This window comes from Petaurus breviceps, unplaced genomic scaffold (genome assembly GCF_028583685.1).
Source record: "Petaurus breviceps papuanus isolate PSGF00001 unplaced genomic scaffold, PetGlider_PUasm1.0 328, whole genome shotgun sequence".
Classification (NCBI taxonomy): Eukaryota; Metazoa; Chordata; class Mammalia; order Diprotodontia; family Petauridae; genus Petaurus; species Petaurus breviceps.
In genome coordinates this window covers 249,652-274,316 of record NW_027186094.1, presented here as the reverse complement: position 1 = coordinate 274,316, position 24,665 = coordinate 249,652, and the positions used below count along the sequence as shown (strand labels likewise).

At 38.1% G+C, this 24,665-nt stretch overlaps 1 protein-coding gene across 1 annotated transcript in view; it reads left to right on the top strand.

The window, feature by feature from the left end:
- Positions 1–23,729, top strand: part of LOC138167910 (vomeronasal type-2 receptor 26-like) — a 38,279-nt gene extending 14,550 nt beyond the window's left edge. The window contains exons 3-6 of the mRNA XM_069096880.1: positions 1,694–2,497; positions 10,101–10,328; positions 17,336–17,459; positions 22,435–23,729. Coding sequence (XP_068952981.1) covers positions 1,694–2,497; positions 10,101–10,328; positions 17,336–17,459; positions 22,435–23,399 — 2,121 coding nt within the window. The 3' untranslated portion in view covers positions 23,400–23,729. The remainder of the gene's footprint in view (positions 1–1,693; positions 2,498–10,100; positions 10,329–17,335; positions 17,460–22,434) is intronic.
- The last annotated feature ends 936 nt before the right edge of the window (positions 23,730–24,665 follow it).

Sequence of the window (24,665 nt, the reverse complement as noted above, 5' to 3'; positions counted from 1 at the left end):
ATGTTAATCTTAAATTTCTTCTGCATATTGTATGTTGAAGTTCTGCTGTTTTTGTCACAAATACCTGAAAGCCTTTCAATTCTTTAAATGTCCATGTTTTTCATTCAGAATTATATTTAATTTTACTGGGTGAGTTACCCTTGCTTACTCTATGAAATACAGTGTTCCAAAACCTATGGTCCTTTAGTGTAGAAGCTGCTGGGTCTTATGTAAATCTGATCAAAATGCCATGATATTTAAATTGCTTTTTTTTCTTGTTGCTTGCAATATTTTCAATTTAATCTGGGAGTTTTGAAACTTGGCTATGATATTCCTATAGGTTTTTCTCCTGGGATTTCATTCAAGTGGTGATCAGTGGATTATTTTTTTCTATTTCTGCTTTACCTTCTTATTCTAAAACTTCAGGGCAATTTTCTTCAATTTCTTTTCAATTTTCAATACAAATTTCAATTATATCAAGATACTTTTTTATCATAACTTTCAGGTAGTCCTACAATTCTTCTCTTGTCTCTCCTCAATCTGTTCCCCATACCAATGTTTTTCTTCTGAGATGTTTTACATTCTATCTTTTTTTCATTCTTTTCATTTTGTTTTATTATTTCTTGATATATCATAATGCCATTAGCTCCCCCCTTCCCCATTCTAATTTTGAGGGAATTATTTTCTTCCTTAAGTTTTTGATTTTCTATTTCCAATTCATCAACTTTTAAAAATAATTTTCTTGATTTTCTTGGATTCATCTAATTTTTTTCAAATTTTTCTTCAATTTCTATTATTTGATTTTAAAAGTCCTTTTAAAGAAAGTTCTTCCAAGAACTCTTTTTGGCATTATGACCATTTGACATTTCTCACTGAAAAAGGAGTATTTTTAAGTCCATTTTCTTCCTCTTAATATCAACCCAGATCCTCTCTTTCACCATAGTAGCTATCTATGGTTGAGTTCTTTCTCCTTTGCTTACTCACATTTATTTTAATTTTATTTTTAGCAGCTAATTGTCATAATCAGGTTCTGGTCCCTAGGTACAGGGAATGATGCCACAGGCCTAACATCCTTCTTACTGTTATTTACTGAGCTCTGTCCCTGGACCCAACCTTTGACCCTCATATGTAAAAAATACTAATACTTAAAAGTATATTGCCTAATGTGATATTTGTATTTGTCTCTGGTTAGGTCCTGACCTTTTTTTGGTTGAGGAAAAATTGAACTTACTGAAAATGTTTGGGTAATGAAACAATAAATTATATTATAGGGTCTCTGATACCTTACAGATGATATCTTGAGGCACAAACAGATTTCCCCAGCTGTTGAAACAGTTTTCCTGTCCAGCTTAATTTCATTTCATTCAGTGACTTCAAAGATACCTCACATTTAGTCCAAGGTCTTTGATTAATTGAGATATAGTCTTGCCTAGTTAAAATACCAAATACACAATGGAATTGTTTGGTTTCAAACCCACATCTACACATTAATCAAGATCATACTCTTGGGGCGGCTAGGTAGCACAGTGAGTAAGAGCACCATCCCCAGAGTCGGGATGACCTGGCATCAAATTCGGGCTCTGATACTTAGCACCACACCCAGAAATAACTGGCCAAGGTTACCTTGAGCAAGTTACTTAACCCCAATTGCTTTAAAAAAAAGTTGATGTTCTTAAATCCCAGATTTTTCCATGTTTTTTTTTTTCACATCCAGATCACCTTTGGACCATTTGATCCCATCCTAAGTGACAAGGTTCAGTTTCATTCTCTTTACCAGATGGCCCTCAGGGACTCTTCCCTCCATAAAGGTCTGGTCAGATTAATGACTCATTTTGAGTGGACATGGGTAGGCATGGTGACAGTAGATGACCTGAGAGGTGAGAAATTCCTTCAGGAAATGACACTGGAGATGACAAATCATGCTGTCTGTGTGGCCTTTACAGAGAAGATCCCTGTCAGTGAGAGAAGACACAGAGAATCACAGGTGACATTTATGCCCAGAATCATAGCATCCACAACCAGAGTAATTTTCATTCATGGTGACACAGACTCATTAATGATCTTGAGATATTCACAATTTCCTTTACTCGTGAATTTCAAGGTGTGGGTCACCACCTCGCACTGGGACATTACCATGAGACCACAATACATTGATGGCTATAATTTACATGGAGCTCTTACATTTTCACACCTAACAAGTGATGTTCCAGGTTTTAAGCCTTTCCTCAGGACTGTGAACCCTGTTAAACACTCAGAGGATATTGTACTGAGAGAATTCTGGCATGCAACATTCAGATGTACAGATGAACCTGAAGAGCTGGAGCAAAAGCAATGTTCACCAAATGGCTCCTTGGAGTCTTTGCCTTTGCTTTACTTTGACATGACCATGTCTGACCTGAGTTACACCATCTACAATGCCATCTATGCTGTGGCTTGGACCCTCCATGAAATGTTCTTGGTGAAATCAGAAGAAAGATCCCTGGTAGAGGGAGGAAGCTGGGCACCTCATCCATGGCAGGTAATATGCCTTTAAAGTTGTGTGTTTTCTACTGTCAGGAAATGGCAACCTGACCAGGAAGTGCACAGCCGGGGATCCTCCCAAAGTTTATTTGAGCTGGGAACCAGTCAGTCAACAAAGATTTATTCAATGTCTACTATGTGTTAGGCACTGTGTTAAAGGCTGGGGATACAAAGAAGCATAAGACAGTCTCTCATCTCGAGTAGTTTAATCTAATGGAGGACAGAGCATGAGAACAAATGTGTACAGACAAGGCATAGGAAGCAGAAGTTTGACATAATCATCGGAAGGAAGGCATTAAAAATTTATATATATAGGATCCTATATAAGAAATTTTGGATGCTCCGCTGAGGAGGGAGAATATCTCAGGAATGAAAGATAACCAGAATACCTGAAGCCAGCAGATGGAGTCTTCTGTTTGAAGAATAACAAGTAAGCCAGTGTCACTGGCTATCAAAATATTTTTTTTCAGAAAGATAAGACACAGTTCATGGGAGACTTTGAAGTAAAATTGGAGGGTTTGTATTTGATGCCGGAGGTTACAGTCACTAGAATTTATCAGTGCTAAAGTGAAATGGAGATTTTAGAAAATCATTTTGACAGATTAGTGTAGAAAATACTGTAATGGGAAAGACTTGTGGTAGGCAGATCAACCATGACACTATTGCAATAATCCAGGCTTGAAGTGATGATGGTCTGAATATGTGGGGTTGCAATGTCAGAGTAGGGAGGATGACAAATATGAGAGATGTTAGGAATATAAAGTCAACAGAATTTGGTAATAATTTGTATATAGTTGAATGAGAGACAATGGAGAGTCAAGGATGACACCTATGTTGGGAACCTGGGTGACTTGGAGCACAGGGGTACCCTCAAGAGTAGTAGTGAAGCTAAAAAGAAGGGAAATTTGGGGGAAAAAGAAGATAATGAGTTCAGTTTCAGATGTGGAATTTCAGATGTCTATAGGATACCCACTTATTTTTTTATTAACTTTAATGATATTTTTCTGTTTCTTACACAGTTATAGTATCCCATAGCTCCCTCCCAAAGTCCTCCCCAAAATACATCTCATATGACAAATAGTACTTTTTAAAGAGGAAATGTAAGTCAGCACCAGTGATCAAAAAATCGAAAAAGTCCAAAAACCACTGTAATTTGTAACACCTGTGGATCATCCCCGCCCCCCCCCCTCCCACCTCCATGAAGGAGTAGGTTGGAGGTGTCTACTCATATCTCCTCATTCAGAGTCCTGCTTGATCTTTATTATTTTGTTACATGTGCTTTTGATTTTTTTTTTGGGGGGGGTAGGGATTCATTATTCTTTCCCTTTACATCATTGCCATTACTTCATATTGTCTTCTTGGTTCTGCTTATTTCACTATCAATTTATATAGCTCTTACCCTGCTTTTCTGTATTTATTACACACGTAATTTATTTTTTCCATTCTATTTTTTATTTTTAAAATTTCTTTTTTCTATTTTTTTAGAAATTTGAGTTCCAAATTCTCCTCTCCTTCTAGCCCCTCTCCTATACATCGAAAAAATAAGGCATATGATATGAATTATACTTATAATGACATGCAAAATGTATTTACATATGAGCCATATTGGACCAAAAGCAAGAAAAATAAAGTGTTAAAAATTATTATTCAATGAGCAATCAGATCTCATGAGTTCTCCTTCTGGAAGTGTATGGTATTTTTCATGATTCCTTTGGAATTTTTGTTTTGTAGTTGTGATCATATAGGTCCTGGGTTTGTTTTGGCAGGTAGATTCCCAAATATTTTATAACGTCTACAGTAACTTTAAATGGGATTTCTTTTTCTATCACTTGCTGTTGAATTTCATTGGAAATATACAGTTGTGCTGAGGATTTATGTGGGTTTATTTTATATCCTGCAACTTTGCCAAATTTATTTATTGTCCCAAGTAATTATTTACTTGATTCTCTAAGTATATCATCATATCATCTGCAAAGAGTAATAGCTTGGCCTCCTCTTTGCCTAACTTGATTCTTTGATTTCTTTTTCTTCTCTAATTGCTATTGCTAACATATCTAGTACCAGATTGAAAAAGAGGAGTGATAGTGGACACCCTTGTTTCACCCCTGATCTAATTAGAAATGCTTCTAGCTTATTCCTATTACATACAATACTTGTTGATGGTTTTAAATAGATGTTACCTATTATTTTAAGGAAGGCTCCATTTATTCCTATACTTTCTAGTGTTTTAAATAAGAATGGATGTTGTAAATTTTGTCAAAAGCCTTTTCTGCATCTATTGAAATAATCATGTAGTTTCTGCTAATTTTATTGTTGATATGATCAATTATACTGATGGTTTTCCTAATATTAAACCATCCTTACATTCCTGGAATAAATCCTACCTGATCAAAGTGTATTATTTTTGTGATAAGTTGCTGAGTCTTTGAGCTAATATTTTATTTAAAATTTTGCATCTATATTCATGAGGGAAATTGGTCTATAATTTTCTCTCTCTGTTTTATCTCTTCCTGATTTAGGTATCAGTACCTAAGTATTTTTATGTGAGTCATAAAAAGAATTTGGTAAGACTCTCTCTTTATTAATTTTCCTAAATAGTTTGTAGAGTATTGGAATCAATTGTTCTTTAAATATTTGATAGAATTCACTAGTTAATCCATCTTGCCCTAGAAATTTTTTTCCTAGGAAGTTCACTGATGGCTTGTTTGATTCCTTTTTATGAGATGGGGTTATTTAAGTAATTTATTTCCTCTTCAGTTAATCTTGGCAACTTGTATTTTTGTAAATATTCATCCATTTTACTAAGATTGTCAAATTTATGTGCATACAATTTGGAAAAATAATTCCTAATTATTGTTTTGATTTCCTTTTCATTGAAGGTAGACTCACCCTTATCATTTTTGATACTCATAATTTAGTTTTCTTTCTTTTTTTAACATATTGACTAAGGATCTATCAATTTTATTGTTTTTTTTTTTCATAAAAACACCTCTTAGTTTTATTTATTAATTCAATAGTTTTCTTGATTTCAATTTTATTAATCTCTCCTTTGGTTTTCAGTATTTCTAATTCAGTATTTAAATGGGAATTTTCAATTTGTTATTTTTCTAGCTTTTTCAATAGCATGCCTAATTCATTGACCTACTTTTCTCTAATTTATTCATGTATGCACTCAGGGATATAGAACTTCCCTTAAGAACTTCATTTGTTGCATCCCACAAATTTTGGTCTGTTGTCTCATTATTGTCATTCTCTTGAATGCAATTACTTATTGTTTCTATAACTTCTTATTTGACCCACTCATTCTTTAGGATTAAGTTGTTTAATTTCCATTTACTTTTTAGTCTATCTTTCCATGGTCCTTTATTGCCTATAGTTTTTATTGCATCATGACCTGAGAAGGATGCATTTAATATTTCTGCCTTTCTGCACTGAATTGTGATGTTTTTATGCCCTAGTACATGGTAGATTTTTGAGTATGTGCCATGAACTGCTGAGAATAAAGTATATTCCTTTTTATCCCCAATCAGTTTTCTCCAGAGATCTATCATATCTAGCCTCTCTAAAATTCTATTCGCCTCCTTAATTTCTTTCTTGTTTATTTTGAGGTTGGATTTATCAAGTTCAGAGAGGGGGAAATTAAGGTCCCTCACTAGTATAGTTTTGCTATTTATTTCTTCTGCTAATTCCCTTAACTTTTCCTCTAGGAATTTGGATGCTATACCACTTGGTGAATATATGTTAAGTAATGATATTGCTTCATTCTCTACGGTGCCTTTTAGCAGGATATAGTTTCCTTCCTTATCTCTTTTAATTAGATCTATTTTTGCTTTTACTTTATCTGAGATAAGGATTGCTACCCCTGCCTTTTTTTACTTTAGTTGAGGCATAATATATTCTATTCCAGCCTTTTACCTTTACCCCGTGGGTATCCCTTTATTTCAAATGTGTTTCTTGCAGACAGCATATTGTAAGATTATGTTTTTTAACCCATTCTGCTATATACCTGTGTTTTATGGGAGAGTTCAACCCATTCACATTCCCAGTAATGATAACTACCTGTCTCTTTCCCTCCATCCTATTCCCTCCCAGGTTTATGTTTTTGTTTCTTCCTTCTCCCTTCCCCTCCTTAAGGATTTTCCTTTTGACCACCACCTCCCTCAGTGTTCCCTCCCTGTGACCCCCCCTTCTTTACCTACCCTCTCCCCTTACTACTATTTCCCTCCCCTCTAATCCTCCTTTTTATCCCCCTTTACCATCCTACTGCCTATAGGACACAATAGATTTTTATACTTATTAGAGTATGTTATTCCCCCTTTGACCCCAAACCAATGAGAGTAAATTTCACACAGTGCCCCTCTCCCTCCCTCCTTTCCCTCTATTTTATGAGTTTTCATGTCTTTTCACATTAGAATCTTTTTTTAAAGCAAATGGGGTTAAGCAACTTGCTCAAGGTTACATGGCCAGTCATTTCTGGGTGTGGTGCTAAGTATCTGAGCCCAGATTCAATCCCAGGTCATCCCGACTCTGGGTCTGGTGCTCTTACTCATTGAGCAACCTGGCCGCCCCTTCATATTAGAATCTTAAACTTAACTGATTATGTTGATCCCTCTTTGAACCAGAACCAGTGAGAATAATGTTCAAATGATGTTCCTCTTCCTCTTTCCTTCCCCTCTACTATAGTGTGTTTTTATGCCTCTTCGTATGGCATAATTTACCTTTTTCTGTCTCATCCTTTCCTTTTATCTCATTACCATCCCTTTGACCCCTTTAATAAGGCTTTTCTTTTTTATCATCAGATTAGTTCATTTATAACCACACCCTCTTTATAGTTCATTTTAGTTCCTTTATAACCACACCCTTTTAAAGGTCATGATAATCATATAAATTTTGATATTGACAGTGATCAGCTTCTCATCTAGGGATGTAAATATTTTGCTCTTCTTGCATCCCAAGTTATGTGCATGTGTGCTTGAGTGGGCATGTGTGCATGTGTGTATGTGTGAGTGTGTATTTTCCTTGTTTACCTTTTTATGTCTTTCTTGAGTCTTGTAATTGGAGATCAGATTTTCCATTGAGCTCTGGCTTTTTCATCAGGAAAGTCTGGAAACCCCTTATTTCATTAAATGACCATCTCCTTGCCTGAAAGATTATGCTCAGTTTTGCTAGGTAGTTAATCCTTGGTTGCAGTCCTAGCTCTTTTGCCCTACAAAATATGAAATTCCAATCCCTCTGATCTTTTAATGTAGAAGCTGTTAGGTCCTGTGTGATCCTGACTGTAGTCACACAATATTTGAATTGTTTCTTTTTCGCTGCTTGCAATATGTTCTCCATAATCTTGTAATTCTGGAATTTGGCTGTTATATTTCTTGGGGCTTTCTGTTTGGGATCTCTTTCAGGAGGAGTATGGTGTATTCTTTTGATAACTATTTTACCTTCTGATTCTAGGACTTCAAGACAGTTTTCTTTGACAGTCTCTTGGAGGATGTTGTACAGGCTGCTTTTTTCCTCATGGCTTTCTGGTAGACCAATTCTTAAGTTATCTCTCCTGGATCTGTTCTCTAGGTCAGTTGTTTTTCCAGTGAGATATTTTATACTTTCTTCCAATTTTTCAGTCTTCATGTTTTGTTTGACTGACTCTTGGTGCATCATAGAGTCCTGATCTTCAATTTGACTGATTCTAACTTTTAGTGAATTATTCTCTTTGGTTAGTTTTTGTAGGTCCTTTTTTAGGGAGGTATTTTCTCTAATTAGTTCACAAATTTTACTTTTTAAGGATTTGTTTTCTTCAATGAGACTTTTTTCCAGTTTGGTCACTGGAGATTTAAATTTGTCTTCTACTTTCCTAATTTGACATTTAAAATTTTTCTTGGGCTCCTCCAAGAATGCTTTCTGAGCTTGAGACCTGTTCATATTTCCTTCTGTGGTCTCAGGTGTGAGTATAGAGCCCATGTTGTCCTCTGAATTTGGTTGTTCTTGCTCACTATAATAAGCTCTAGTTGATTTTCTTGCCTTCCCCTTCTCCTTCTCAGCTTCCTCCCTTCCCATTGTAATTTCCTATTTCCTAATTTTTCAGGCTGGGAGCTATGTGCCTGGTTGTTTAGTTTGTGTTCTGTAGCTTCTGGGTGTCTAGATTGAGGCCAAGGCCAAGAGTCTCAGTGTTTCCCCTGAGCTATGCTGATGCTCACAGAGTACTCTGTAGAGGCGGGGTGATCTGGCCACTTCTGATTTCTGCCTCCATACCCCTGGGCTACGCTCAGGGAGGCTTTTGCTGGTCAGTTGAGGTAGGGCTTTTTGTGACCCCTCCCCACCTTCTCTTCAGACTCCTTGCTGCCTCAGTTACACCCCTTCACAATGACTCCCAAGCCTGAGGCTATTTCCACTATCTCAGGATTTCACTCTGGGTGGGACACTTATCTCTGGGTTTTCTAGGTCAGGGAGGGGGAATCTGAGCAGCCAGAGTTTACTTTGTCATCCCAGCCTCTGGAAAATCAGGCAGGCGATTTCTAAACTTCCAGCCTGGGGGCTGATAGCCCCAGGAGAAGCTGCTGTCTCTGCTGGGGGCCCTGATCCCTCTCTTACCCAGCTGCAATGGAGCCTCCCATCCTGTGGTGAGATGCTGGTGAGAGGTCTGCGAATCACCCTTGGGGTGGGTGAGTCCACCTGCTGGGACTCCTTCTCTCCGTTGTAGTCTTCTTTCTAGTTCGAGCTGCTGCAGCCCCCACATGCTCCGTGCCCAGACATACATGGGCACTTTCCTGGGCTGGATTCTGCCATGCTCTTTCTCCCAGTGGATTCTGTCACACCAAAAACTGCTCAGATTCACTTTTTAAAGTTCAGTGATGGGATTCACGAAGGAATTTAGAAAAATTACTGCTTCAGTTCCGCCATCTTGGCTCCCCCCCCCCACCTTGATTGCAATTTTCAGAGCAACAATATATCATATGCAGAGGAGGTAGAGTTTCCGAGGCAGCAGGACAGAACAGTGCCTATGTGAATAGCATGCAAATGCTTTAAGTATGAACACACTGTTCCTAAGGATTGAGGTGATAGATGGCAAATTGTACAAGCACCTATTCCAGGTGCTTTGTAACAGCTATTCCTGTTACAACTTTGAAGTTAGTACCTTTTTGTAAAAGCTAATTAGTGTTAGTAGATCAAATGAAATGGGGTACTAAACACTGGTGATTAACTTCTGGAAGAGCATGATAGAATGGGCAAAAAGTTTAAACTGATGACAGTGGAGGAAAAAATCAAGAACACATAAGCAACATGTCTGAAAGCTTGAGAGAAAGATGTAGCCTTCCTCAGGAGCCTGGCATATACACAAGCAAGGAAGCTGGACAAAGCTTATAGGGACTATGTATGTATGTGTATATATATATTTTCTCTCCAATTGGAATATAAGGTCCTTGAGAACAGGGATTAATTTTGTCTTCCTTTACATCTTCATTTCTTCTCATAGCACCCAACATATATATTATATACTTTATAAAATCTTGTTGACCACAGACTGAATTTTGAACAACTCACAGGTCTTCTTTCTGGAAGTTTGCTGGCCTCAGGACCAGGAAATGACTGGGATTTCTTTTCTCCCACAGCTCCACTCATTTCTAAAGAATATCCAGTTTAACAACAGTGCTGGTGACCAGGTGTTTGCAGATGAGAATAGAAAACCTGAAGCTCAATATAACATCCTGAACTATGTAACCTTCAGTCGAGATGCTGAAGCTCTGGTGAAAGTTGGACAGTTTATCCCCACAGCTAGGCCTGGTCAAGATTTCACCATTAATGAAGAGGTCATAGTGTGGGCCTGGACATATTCTGAGGTCAGAAACAATTGTAAAATCAAATCTAATCATAGGAACAACCTTTACCCTGCTTAACTCTCTCCATATCTCCCTTTATGAATCAAAAATCCTCCCTGGACACTGATATATTTTTCTTTTACAGCAAAATTCTGGGGGGAAAGTCAAATAAGAGGGGCAGCTTGGTGGTGCAGTGAGTAGAGCACCAGCCCTAAAGTCAGGAGGACCTGAATTCAAATTCGGCCTCAGACACTTAACACAAAAACTAGCCATGCGACCTTAGGCCAGTCACTTAACCCCAATTGCCTTCCAAAAAGAAAAAAATTCAAATAAGCAAACCATCAGGTAATTTTAAATTTGGGGTCCATGACTGGAGATACAGCTGAAGTGGACTTTGAAACTGATCTTGCTCAGCCCTGTCATCTGGCAAAAATAATAAATGAGACATGTAAACATAGCAATTGGCCAAGTGCCCCCTGTACCAAGCCAGTGTTTTTGTCAACTATGTGGCATTTGGGGGAATGACACCAAAACAATTATGTTAATTCAGTGAAAATAACGTCAATTCAAGCATCCAAGAACCATATCTCTAGGCAACCCTGCAATAAGTCTGATGTCTATCAAATTTTTGAAACTCATTAACTTTCTGAACTCAAGATGTTTCTCTATAGGATGTGGAATTTATCTTTTCAATTATAATGAACAATTATATCAGTATCATTTTTGAGTTAACTGTGTCCTGCATCACACATGCAGACAGGTTACATCTGTTTCAGGTCAGTCACTTCCATTGCCTTTGGTAGCTTGGGTCATGACCATTAAAAAGACAAAGATAGCACTGAAAATGACAAAACTCTAGATAAATAGGACCTTGAGATAGAATCTTGTTCAAATTCCTCCTTTTGCAAAGGCTTAAAGTCCATGACTTTTAAAAGATTCACCCAGTTTTCCACAACTAGTGGCAGGAACAGGACTGACACCCAGGTCTCTCTTTGCAGCCCAGTGCTCTTCTAGCCATATTCCACTGATTTCTGAGTAATTCTCTTATCTATCCTACAGAAGAAGCTTTCTGTGCCCCAAATCAGTGTCATTCCCCCTCTGATGATGACATACCATCCTCTGTCCTGTTAATTTCCAGAGCCATCATGCATGTTACTCTCCTGTCACTAGGTTCCCTGTGCTATGTGCAGTGAGAGCTGTGATCCTGGGTTCAGGCAAACCCCACTGGAGGGACAGCCCATCTGTTGTTTCAACTGTTCTCTGTGCCCCGAGGGGGAGATCTCCAATCAGCTGAGTAAGCATCTGCATGTAGTTTTCTTCCTACACCCACTGAACCAAATAAACTAGTTTTTGGCTCTAAGGTCACACAACAGCTCTATCGCTGCCTGAATAACAGGTTATACAGGATAAGGACAAGTGAGTTGAATAAATGGTTATAAGATGGTGTCCAATATAACTTTACTATTCAAAATGAAGTCTATAAAATAAAAAAATAGCTATCTTGAACTATGTCTTTGTAGGACATATTTACTTGGTCTTGTTATATTTTCAAGAGCAAGTTAGCTAGATTATGACAGAATATGTACTCTGCAAAATATTTGTGATGGTGTGGAACCAAAGTTACATACATTTTGAATTCCATATTCATCAGAGAACTTTAGACTAATGAAGGTTTGAGGAATAATTCTCAGAGGAAATGGGTACCCCTGCTCTATTCTGGATGTTATGCCATGCCTAGCTCACCATATTTTAAAGTGATATTTTTATAAATCATCTAATAAGGGAAGTATGTCATGAATTAATTTTTTGTATTCCCTCTATGAACTCTGTCACAGGAAACCTTAACCTTCTTTGCAGAATCAAATTGGGCTGGGTTATTTGGGTCGTTTATTATGAACTCCATGAGTGGAACATCTTATTATATGCAGAGACTCTGTAAGAATCATACTCTTAAGACTTAAAACAATAAGGGAAAGAAAATATATTAGCATTATTCTTTGCCTCTGTACATAAATGATTTCACACTATTAAACTTCTTAAGGTGATTAAAGGATTACAGAATCAGAATTTTAGAATTGGAAGTGTCCTCCACAGTGAATGGGGAGTAAACTGCCTGGGGATGAGTAATAGATATGTGGGGAAATTTTTCTTAAGTTCATTAGAAGATTGGAGTAAGGAAACTTTCAGTAACACTCCAGTATTGCTAAAAAAACAATTTCTTTTCTACATTTTTATCTCTGTCACAAAAATGAAGGAGTTGACATTATTTTTCAGGAAAATGAAAGGGTGGTGGTGGTAGTGCAGGACAAAATGCAATAAGGGGAAAAATAGTTATCCCAGAGGGCAGGATACAATTAGGTCTTGGGGGGATAGGAGATAGCTTCCTAATTTATTGTGGCACATGTAGGCCTTGAAAAGATGCTTTTCAGAACATGAAAATATATGAAAGGAGATTAGTCATTCTGTGAAAGGTGCCTCCTGCACCTGGCACCTAGATTGCATCAGGCCTTGGTCACTCATCCTTTTGTTCTGTTGAAACACCTATCCACATCACACAAAATAATATGGGAGTGACATACGGGCAAAGTATAGGCACTTTGGATTGAAGGACATATTTTATAGAAGCATAGCCACCAGTGAGATAACAAACATTTATCTGGGCTTACTGTATTTCAAGCACTGTGCTAAATCCTATAGGTATAAAAAATGTAAAAACAATCCTCATATTTTAAAAGTTATTTATTTCACATTTTATTTTCCCCAGTTACATGTTAAAACAATTTTAAACATCCATTTAAAAATTTTATGAGGTGGGGACAGAGCCAAGATGGCAGAGTAAAAGCAGGAACTTGCTTGAGCTGCCATTCCAACCACCTCCAATACCTGTAAAAATGACTTTAAACAAATTTTAGAGCCACAGAACTCACAAAGTGACAGAGAGAAACAAATCTCCCACTGAAGGCAGCCTGGCAGGCTGACAGGAAGGGTTTATCACTCCAGGCTAGGAGCTGAGCACAGTCCTGCATGATTCATGCCACCCAAATTCGCAGCCCAGACTGGCTGGAGCAGTGAGTGAATCAGAAGAGTGAATCACCAGCAGCTGTGGTGGTTTCCAGACTTCTGAACCCATAAACACCAAAGAGAAAGTAAAAGGTCAGAAGGGAACTCTGTTGGAACTGGGTGAGAGAAGAGCACAGTCCAACCCCTGCCCCTGGGGTGACAGAGGTTGTGGTGGGGAGGCTGCCACTGCTGCTGCATGGCTGCCTCTGGTGCTCCTGGCCTGCAGATCATAGGGGGACCAAGTGACCATACAGAGGGTAATCACTCTTGCTTTGACCTGCTTGGGTCTGGGTGTAGCAGCAAGCCCCCCAGCATCCCCAGGGTAGCTGCCAACACAGGTTCTTAGATCTGCTTTTCTAAAGGAAAGCAACTCAAAATGGGTTAACAAGCTTACTTTAATCAATCAAGCATATATCACTTACCTAGTTCAGGGGGAAAAGGTCAGCACCCCAAACTTCAGAGTATACTGAGAGAAGTTACAAGACCGAGAAACAGATCAAGCAGACAGGCTTCCAAACTGTCCAACCATTACATCCATACCAAATCACAGTTACCAGAGAGGGAAGCATCAACATCTGGGTTGTCAAAGCTGGGGGTTCTCAATGGCTGCCCAGAGTCTCATCTGGTCAAATCACACAACACTTCTCAAAGTGAGCACCAAAGCAAAGAATCCCATCAGGGCTTATATAGCCTTCTCCTGGGTCAGAAAATGTAACCACCCTCTTGACCCACTGCCCAATCACACAGCATCAAGGTGTGGGTGTTCCTGAAAACCATACCTCCTGCCACAGGTTCCATGTGACCACATTCAGTTATATTGTGAAAGACTAACTATATTCAAGTATTCTTGATAAAAAGACCAGAGCTGAATAGAAAATTTGACTTTTAAAAACAAGAATCAAGAGAAGCATGAAAAGGTACACAGGCAAGATACATTATCTCAGGGACTTATTAAAGTTGAACTGTTTACATCCTACATAGGAAGATGATATTTGTAACTCATGAGACCTTTCTCCATATTAGGGTAGTTGGAGGGTATATACATCTACATCTACATGTACTTATACATACACATACACATGCACACACATACACTTACATATGCATGTATATGTGTGTATGTACATATGTATGTATTAAATACGTAGATGTGCGCATGTGGATGTGTATATGTATGTATATGTGTGTATATGTATATATTGAGGGTACAAGGTGAGCTGAATATGAAGGGATGATATCTAAAAAATAAAATTAAGGGAAGAGAAAGTAATGTACTGGGAGGAGGAGAAAGGGAGAGGTAGAATTGGGTAAATTGTCTCACATAAAATAGGCAAGAAAACATTTTACAATGGAGGAGAAGGGGGAGGTGAGAGGGAATGGGTAAACCTTGTTCTCATTGGATTTGGCTTAAGGAGGGAATAGCATACACACTCAGTTGGGTATGAATATCTATCTGATCCTACAGGAAAGTAGGGGAAGTAAATAAGAGAGGGGGGACAATAAAAGGGAGTGAAAATGGGAGAAGGGGGATATCAGCAGCAAACACTTTTGAGGAGGGACCAGTTCAAAGGAGAGGATAGAATAAATGGGGGATAGGATAGGATGGAGGGAGATAGAGTTAGCCTTTCACAACATGACTGTTATGAAAGTGTTTTACATGACTACATATGTATAACCTATGTCGAGTTGCTTGCCTGCTCAATGAGGGTGGGTGGGGAGGGAGGAAGGGCAAGAATGTGGAACTGAAAGTTTTAAAAGAAAATGTTAAAAATTGTTTTTATAAGCAACTGGGAAATAAACTATACAGGCAATAGGGTATAAAAATCCATCTTGCCCTATGGAAAAATAGAAGGGAGGGAAGGGATAAGAGAAAGGAGGGGGTGTGATAGAAAGAAGGGAATATTGGGATAAGGGTTAATCAAAATATTTGATTTCTTGGGGTGGGGGAGGGAGAGATGGGGAGAAAATTTGGAACTCAAAATCCTATGGAATTGAATGCTGAAAACTAAAAATAAATTAATTGATTGATATTTTAAAAAGAAAAAAAGAATGGTCTTGAGCAAATAAGTTGTTTTGACTATCAAAAATGGCCAGATTAACTACAAAGAACATATTTAAAAGTATGCCATCTGCATCCAGATAAAGAACTAACAAATAAAATTATGTATAGAATAATTTTACATATATGTGTGTGTGTCTGTGTGCGTATCTCAGAATGCATTGCTTTTTCACAGCTATTGCTGTTATAACTTTGAAAGAAGTACCCTTTTCCAAAAATTAACTAATGCTAATAGGTTAAATGAAATGGGACACTAATGGCTGGTGATTAAATTTGGGAAGAGCATGGTAGAATGGGGGAAAAGCCTTAAATGATGGCAGTGGAGAAAGCAACCAAGAACCCCTCAGCAATATGGCTGAAAGGTTGAGGTGATATAGACTTCTTCAGGAATCTGACACATATCTAAGCATGGGTGTTGGACAAAGGTCTTAGGGATGAGGTGTTTATTTATCTACCTTTTTTTCTCTTGGAATATAAGTTCCTGGAGAGCAGAGACTGCTTTTATCTTCCTTTACATCTTCATTTCTTCTATTGAGGCAAAAACATATATGTACTTAATAAAATGTTGTTGACTGTGGACTGAATCCCAAACAACTCATAGATTTTCCTTCTAGGAATTTACTAACCAAGGGCACCAGCCAGTGACTGGGCCTTTTCTTCTCTTACAGCTCCACTCATTTCTAAAATATGTCCAGTTTAACAACAGTGCCGGTGACCAGGTGTTTATGGATGAGAATAGAAACGCTGAGGCTCAATATAACATCCTGAACTACATAATTGATGAGAATGTTGAAGCTCTGGTGGAAGTTGGACAGTTTATCCCCAAGGCTGAGACTGGTCAAGATTTCACCATTAATGAGGAAGCCATAGTGTGGGGCTGGACATTTTATGAGGTCAGAAACAATTCTACTCAACCCGATTACCCAATCAAGGGAATGAAGTTTACCCTGTTTAGCTCAAACCACATCCCTTTTTTATGGGTAGAAAATCCTCCCTGGACACTGATTTCTTTTCCCCTTGCAGCAAACATGTTGGTTTGCCAAAAAAGCCAAATAAGCAGTCCATCAGGCGATTTTAAACTCAGGTTGGTTAGTGCCATTACAGAGAGAGCTGAGATAGACTTTCAAGCTCATCCTCCTCAGCTATGCCATTTGACAGAAATGAGAAACTGAGGCATACAAGGGTAGCGACTGACCCAATGTCCTCCCATAGCAAGGCTAGTGTTGTTATTTTCCATTTAACTGACATTTTTGTGAATGATGACACCCAACCATTCATCTTAATGCAGCGAAAAATTTACATTTAGTCCTCCAAGGACTATACCTCTATAAACCAAATAATGGGCTTGATAGCTAATTCCCGAAACTCATTGCATTTCTGAATCTACCAAGTTATTTCTCTACAGGACTGGGAAATTCCCCTTTTTGATTAAAAGGAGCAATGAAGTCACTTTTGTCTTCAAGTTATCTGTGTCCTGCATCCTACATGCAGATTGATCAAATGTAGTTTAAATCAACACTTATACTTCCTTTGGTAACTTGTATCAGAACCATTAAAAAACATACTTGACACTGAGGATTACAAAATGCTTGATAAGTAAGGACCCTGAAGTGCCATCTTGTTCAAATTTCTTCTTTTACAAATGATTAATGTCCACAAGATTTAAAATGTTCAGACACTTTTCTTCAGCAAGTGGCAGAAATGGGTCTAGTAGCCAGGTCTCTGTTTTTAGGCCAGGCCAGTGGTACTTTTAGTCATATTCTACTGATGTATGAACAATTCTCATGTTTCTCATAAATAATTAGCTTTCTTTGACCCAAATTAATATATTCACCCTCTGCTCATGATACACCATCCTCTGTCCTATTAATTTCTAAAAGCAACCTGTATTTTACTCCCTTGTCACTAGATTCCCCGTTCCACATGCAGTGAGAGCTGTGGTCCTGGATTCAGGCAAACCCCTCTGGAGGGACAGCCCATCTGCTGCTTCAACTGCTCTCTGTGCCCTGAGGGGGAGACCTCTAATAACATGAGTAAGTGTCTGCAGGTAGTTTTCCTCCTACACCCACTGGACAAAATAAACTGGTATTTTGCTCTAGGGTCACATAGAACTCCATCCCTGCCTGAGCAGTAAGGTATACAGAAGCAAGATGAGTTAGGGAAAAGTTCTGAGTAAAGGCAAGTGACTTGAATAAATGGTTAGAATTTGGTGTCCAGTATCACTTTACTATTCAAAATGAAACCTACAAAATAAAAGTAGTTCTCTCACCCTATCTCTTTGTAAAAAAAAAAAAAGCATATTGGCATGGTCTCTTATGGCTTCAAGTTTTATGGAATAGTTTAGTTGACAGGTGGAGGAGTATGCACTCTGCAAAATATTTGTGATTGTTCAGAGCTGAGTTTCTGTGCATCTTATGTGCAACATTAACTAGAAAACTTTAGAATAATATAGCTTTTAAGGAAGGAAGAATTATTCCTAGAGGAAGAGGGGACCCATGGTATATGCTGGATTTCCTGATATCCATATCTCTTGACATATTTTAAAGTGATATTTTGATAAATCATGTAGAAGGGGAAGGATATCACCAGTTAAGTGTCTCTATATTCTCTCTTAGAATTCTGTTAGAGGAGTACTTGTCCTTCTTTTCAGAATCAGTATGGGTTGGGTTATTTGGGTTATTTATTATGAAGCCCTCAAGTGTTACACCCTATTATATGTACAGAATATTTAGAGTCACACTCCAATAAGGAAAAAAAAAACATTTAAAACAAAACAATGTAAACAATAAGTGAAACATAATATATTAGAACCATTCTTTGCCTCTATTCATAAATGACTTCACACTACAACACTTCCTAAGGTGGCTACAGGATTATAAAACCAAAGAATTTTAGCTTTGGAAGCACCTCTACAGTGGGTGGAGAAGAAACCAGCTGGGTATGGTTAATGGACAGATGGGGAAATATTTATTAACTGAGAAGACTGATATAAGCAAATGTTCATTATTTCTCTAGTACAGCTAAAAGCAAATACATCTTATTTTCTACATTTAACTCAGTCTCAAAAAGGAAAAAGTTCTACCTTGCTGTTTGTACTCAGGGATATGAAAGGGTGGTGGCAGCACAGGACAAAATGGAACAAAGGAACATACCAGTTAACCCAGAGGCAAGGATACAATCAGATTTCTAAGGAGATTCCTCATTTATAGAGATGCATTTGGGCCTTGAAAAAGATGATTTTCAAGACATCAAAGTGAATGAAAGAATATTGATGATTCTTTGGAACATGACTTCTGGACCTGACACCTAGGTTGCATTGAGTCTTCAGAACTTATCCTTTTATTGTGTTGAAAAATGTATCTACATCACAGAAAACAATATGGTAGCAACATAGGCAATGTCCAGAGATTTTTGAAGACAGACTGCATGGCAAACATGTGTATCAGGAAGATAACAAACATTCATCCAGAGGTTACTATATTCCAGGAATTGCACTAAATACTGGAGATATAAGGAAAGGCAAAAACAATCCCAGCATTCATGGAAGTCAATGTACAAGTAACTTGGAAATAGAATATATATACAGAACAGAGGAAGGTAAACTCAGAAAAGAAAGAAAAAAAGCAGCTGCCTGGTCTACAAAAGACTTCCTACAGAAGATCAAAATTTTCTTCTGTCTCAAAAAAGGCTAGAGAATCCAAGATACAAAAGGGTAAAAGGAGAGAGAACATTCATAAAATGGGGTACAAGATCCTATGTAGAATATTAAGGGATGTGGATGAACAGGAAAATATTTATATCAAATTTATTTCTTAGATAAGAATTTTATATACATCAGCAGTGTCAAATTCATCACCATGGACCTTATGCAGCCTGCCAAACACACTAGTGTGACCAGATCCAGATTATGCCATTTGGAAAAGTCTAACAAAATAAATAAAAGTACAAAATTTCAAAAATACTGTTAATTTTCAGTTTTATAAGTCAATATGTGGTATACAGGGATTGGTTTCTCTTTGAGTTTAACACCACTGGATACATACATACATATACTTACTCACTGGGTTATACATATATGTGTGCATATATATATACACGTGTGTGTACATATGCACAGCTTTGGGTGAGCACAAATAATTCCTCAATACATAAGTGTAAAAGGACATGAACATTTTCTTCTCAACAGAAGAATTGCAAAGTATTAACTAACATATGAAAGAATACACAAAATTGCAAATAAGAGAAATGCTCATTTAAAAAACCCAGACATTTCACCTCCATCCTATCAACTTGTCAAATATAGGAATATTCAGTTCTTGAAAAGTTGTGGGGAAACAGGAACACTGGTATATTGTTGATGCAACTGTGAATAAATGTAATCACTTTTGAAAGCAATTTGAAATTATTAAAGTGACTAAAGTGTGCTCTACATTTTACCCAGTGGTTCCAATAGTAGATGTATACCACAAAGACAACATTGATAAGAATAAAGTACAGATAAAAATAAAAATATTTAGAGCTGAATTTTATGCATGGTCCTGTTTTTAAATATCTTTCTCATTAGCTATTGATTGTAGGGTTTTGTTTTCTTTTCCAATCTTTCACTCTTTTTCATTTTATTGGATTGTTTATTCCATTCACATTTAAAATTATTCGAGTTAGGTTTATATTTTCCTGCTTCTCTAATGTTGAGTTTTTTCAAAGTATAATTTCCCCTCTTCTGTTGTAAATTCAGTATCATCATAAGTTACTTCACATTTATTTTTTTTAAGGTTTCCCTGTTCCTACTGGATTTTTTCCCCTCCCATATGCCCTCTTATTGTTTGTTACCCCTTTTTCTTTGGGGTTTTTTTATTAGTTCCTTTTTTCTCCTGGTTTTTCATAGTGATATAAGTCTATATTTTACCTTCTCACTCAGGTAGTATCCATCTTCATCTCCCCACCTTCAAGTATTTTTGTTCCTTCATATTTTAATGTCATTTGTTTTGCATTAATATCCAAAAAGGATTTACCTTACTTTCTTCATTATTTATCCTTTCTGTATGCTCTAGAACAGGCCTACACATCATCACGGGATGCTTATGGCCCCCTTGCCACTTGAAGATTGCCAAAGAATTTTGGGTTGCTGGCAAAAAATATGTAGATTATGTAAAACAGGCTGCTTTGGTGGGTTGCAAGTGACCCACAGGTTCTATGTTGTTCAGGCCTTCTCTAAACTTTCATTGTATGGCACATGCACCCTATGATAATATAGCCTTTCTTTCTTTTTTTTCATATATTTTTCTCGTAATCAAAGCTTTCATGGTATCCATTCTAGGTTACCCCCACCGGATGTGGTTTCTGGCACTGCCTTGTAGGATTTGTTCAATGGATTCCTCTTTTCCATTATGTTGCATACCCAGAAAATTGCTAATTATTGTAAGCATCAGAGAAGTCTCTAACCTATTGTATGGTCACTCCCCCACCACATCACTGATTATGCAGGCCATAACTGTTCTATTCCCTCCTCTGGTAATCTTTTACCCATATTTGCCTTGAAATCTGTTCTCTGTATCGATGCTCTCAACTCTCCAGGTTGTCAGTTGAACCCATGGGATGTAACTTAACCTCTCCAACTTTACTCTTAATGTAGACTCTTAAAGCACCAAGTGACCCAGGCCATACGCAGTGTAGATCTCCCTTCATAGACCATCTATCTTCATCCATAAGAGCATTCATCAGTGGAACCGCTTCTTTTCCATCAAAGTAAGGTCTCTTGCATATACAAATACCACAGGAAGAAATGCATTCAAACTTTGAGAGCAAATGAAATGAAGAGGGGAGTTGTAATTCACAGCTCCTGCAAAAGCTTTTCCTAAAATAAAGATCTATCCCTAGGTATGGTGTAGATTTTCTCTTCTGTTCTTTGGAGAGTCCTGAGTCTCCTTTCTTCACTGCATCTGGTCTGTCCTTTTCTCCAATGTGTACTCTGTGGTTAACCATTATGCAGGTGATACAAGCATGCCAGAAAAAAAGTTCAAGTCTTCCTGAACTTTAACAATTAACAAGGCTCCCTGGGCCAAAGAAGGAGAACTAACCTGTTACCAAGGCTGAAACTTAACAGTCTAGTCTTGCCCTGGCAATCCATTACACCTCTGAAATTTGTCTCAAATAGTGTATCTTCTATCCAATACCAAGAACTAGTATTTACTATGCAAAATAGCTTCCTGGAATCTTCCTGGCTCTTGCAAATGGCGTCAAGCCCCTCAACTATCCCAATCCACTTGCCTGTCAAATTTGTCCATTCACTGCTTACACCTAGTGAAAAACTGAGGTGTATCATCACCAGATGAAGGAACCAGGCTATAGTACATTATCATTTAATTTAATAAGGATGTGTTATTTGAATGATTTACTCATGCGACCACTGCACATACATACAAAGTATGTAAGTTAATAAATTTTCTGAATATTTCCATAAAAACTATTTTTTAAAAAAGACAAGTTGTACCACTAGCACTATCTGATTAGAATGTAAAGCCCTTATGTGTAAGTATTGCTTCATTGTTTGCAACTCAACCACCTGGCCCAAAGTAGGTAGTTAATAGCTCATTGATTTATTGCTTAATATCTAGCAAACACCTCAGAATTTCTAACCTAAAGCTATTGTTACAACATAATTGATTTAGAAAAGAAAGAGAGAACAGTATGAAAGAACTCCAATTACTTTGTTCATCACACTATGATGATAGACACATAGGAAAACTTTGTATTAAGGTAGAAAAGCTGACTATTGAAAAAATAAAATCAACTTTACAAAACCAATTATTACAAATAATATACAAATAAAGAATGAATCTGGGTTGGGCACTAGGTTGCTTATTAATGACTATATTCCAGCAGAGAAAGAAATAGTATGTCATGTGAAAAGAAAAAAATACTACCTTGAGCAATCGCACTTATTTTCTGTGTATGAGGATGGGGATAATTTGCTGAATCTAACACCCTAAGAACTTTTGTCCCTTGCAGATATGCAGCATTGTGTGAAGTGCCCAGAAGAAGAGTACCCTAACAAGGAAAGAAGTGGATGCCTCCCCAAGGTTGTGACCTTCCTGGATTTTTCAGAACCTTTGGGGATGTGCCTATTCTCTGTGGCTCTTTCTTTTTCTCTAATGACAGCTCTGGTTCTCTGGATATTTGTGAAGTTTCAAGACACAGCCATAGTGAAAGCCAACAACCGAGCTCTCAGCTATACTCTCCTCATCTCCCTCAAATTCTCTTTCCTATGCTCCTTGCTCTTCATTGGTCAACCAACATCAGTCACCTGCCTCCTCAGACAAACGACATTTGGGATTGTGTTCACTGTAGCCGTGTCCTCCATCTTGGCCAAAACTACTATGGTAGTCTTGGCTTTCAAGCTTACAACACCAGGGAACAGAGGAAGAATGTGGGTACAGTCCAGAGTGGCCAACTCTGTCGTCATCATCTGTTCTGGGATTCAAGTGATTCTCTGCAGTATTTGGTTGGGATTCTTCCCCCCTTTCCCAGACACAGATATACACTCTGAGCCAGGTCAGATCATCATTGGGTGCAATGAGGGCTCTGTCATTGCCTTCTACTCTGTCCTGGGCTACATGGGATTCCTATCTCTGTGCAGCTTCACAGTGGCTTTCCTTGCCAGGAACCTTCCTGACACCTTCAATGAAGCCAAGTTCATCACATTCAGCATGCTGGTGTTCTGCAGTGTCTGGGTCTCTTTTCTCCCAACATACCAGAGCACCAAGGGGAAGGCCATGGTCATTGTGGAAATCTTCTCCATCCTGGCATCCAGTGCTGGGTTACTGAGCTGCATCTTTTTTCCCAAGTGTTACATTATTCTGCTGAGGCCAGACAGAAACACTCAGGAAAGTATCAAGAATAAAGCAGATCGGGGCGGCCAGGTAGCACGGCGAGTAAGAGCACCGGCTCCAGTGTTGAGAAGATCTGGAGATTGAATCCCGGGCTCAGACACTTAGCACCCACCCAGAAACACCTGGCCGTGTAACCTTGAGCAAGTTACTTAACCCCAATTGCTCAGGGGCGGCCAGGTGGCTCAACGAGTAAGAGCACCGGCTCCAGTGTTGGGATGACCTGGATCAAATCCGGGCTCAGATACTCAGCACCACACCCAGAAATAACTGGCTGTGTAACCTTGAGCAAGTTACTTAACCCCGATTGCTTTAAAAAAAAAAAAAGAATAAAGCAGATCACAAGGGCAGGAATCAATGTGCTTTATTCTCTGCTAATTTCTACTAGAGTCATAAGTAATTTTAAGGATAAGTTTACCAATATGGCAGGATCCCTGGTGTATTCTTCCTTCCTTTCCAGGACAGCAGAATTAAATACCATGCTTCTTCTTGTTTGTGCATGTCCTAAGATGACCTTCCTGAGCTTTCTCAAGATGTGGAAATACAATTTACTATAAAGTCAGGATCAAGAATACACAGTGACATTTCTAATCACCTGTCTGCTTTAGCAGTCATCTTGCCATTCACCTATGTGTTTCCTAGACTAAGAAGAAAATTTTGGATACCATCTCCTTTATTATTTGGACAAGCCCAGTTATACTGAACTACCAGTTTCCAAATAGCACCCCCCTCTTCAATATCATGTATCTCCTCCTTCATTTCCATCTATTTCAAAACTCCCAACAATGACCTACTAAATATTTGATCCTTCCTTCCACTGTGTTCTTTGTAATGTCTGCTGCATAATAAATAATCTTCCTTTCATCATAAACTTTGTTCTTTCTTCTCCTTTCATTTTCTAGCATTCACTGAGATCTCCTTCTCTGTAGATGAAAATTCTCCTTTTATGACAATTTTCAGTGCCAGCTCCATTTTCTGTTTTGTCCTCCCTCTCTCATCACTTCATTTGCTGTTGTAGGGTTTCAGAACATTTCTTGCTCCCTAATTGCTGCTTCTAGACTGTCAGCATCCATCCTTCACCAACCCTTTCTCTCTCTCTCTCTCTCTCTCTCTCTCTCTGTCTCTCTCTCTCTCTCTCTCTCTCTCTCTCTCTCTCTCTCTCTCTCTCTCTCTCTCTCTCTCTCTCTCTCTCTCTCTCTCTCTCTCTCTCTCTCTCTCCTTCTCTCTGTCTCCCTCTGTGTGTGTCTCTCTCTGCATCTCTCTCTGTTTCTCTCTGTCTCAGTTTCTCTCTGTCTGTGTATCTCTCCCTCCTTCCCTCTCTCTCTCTGTCATCTTTATCCAAAATCTGACAGA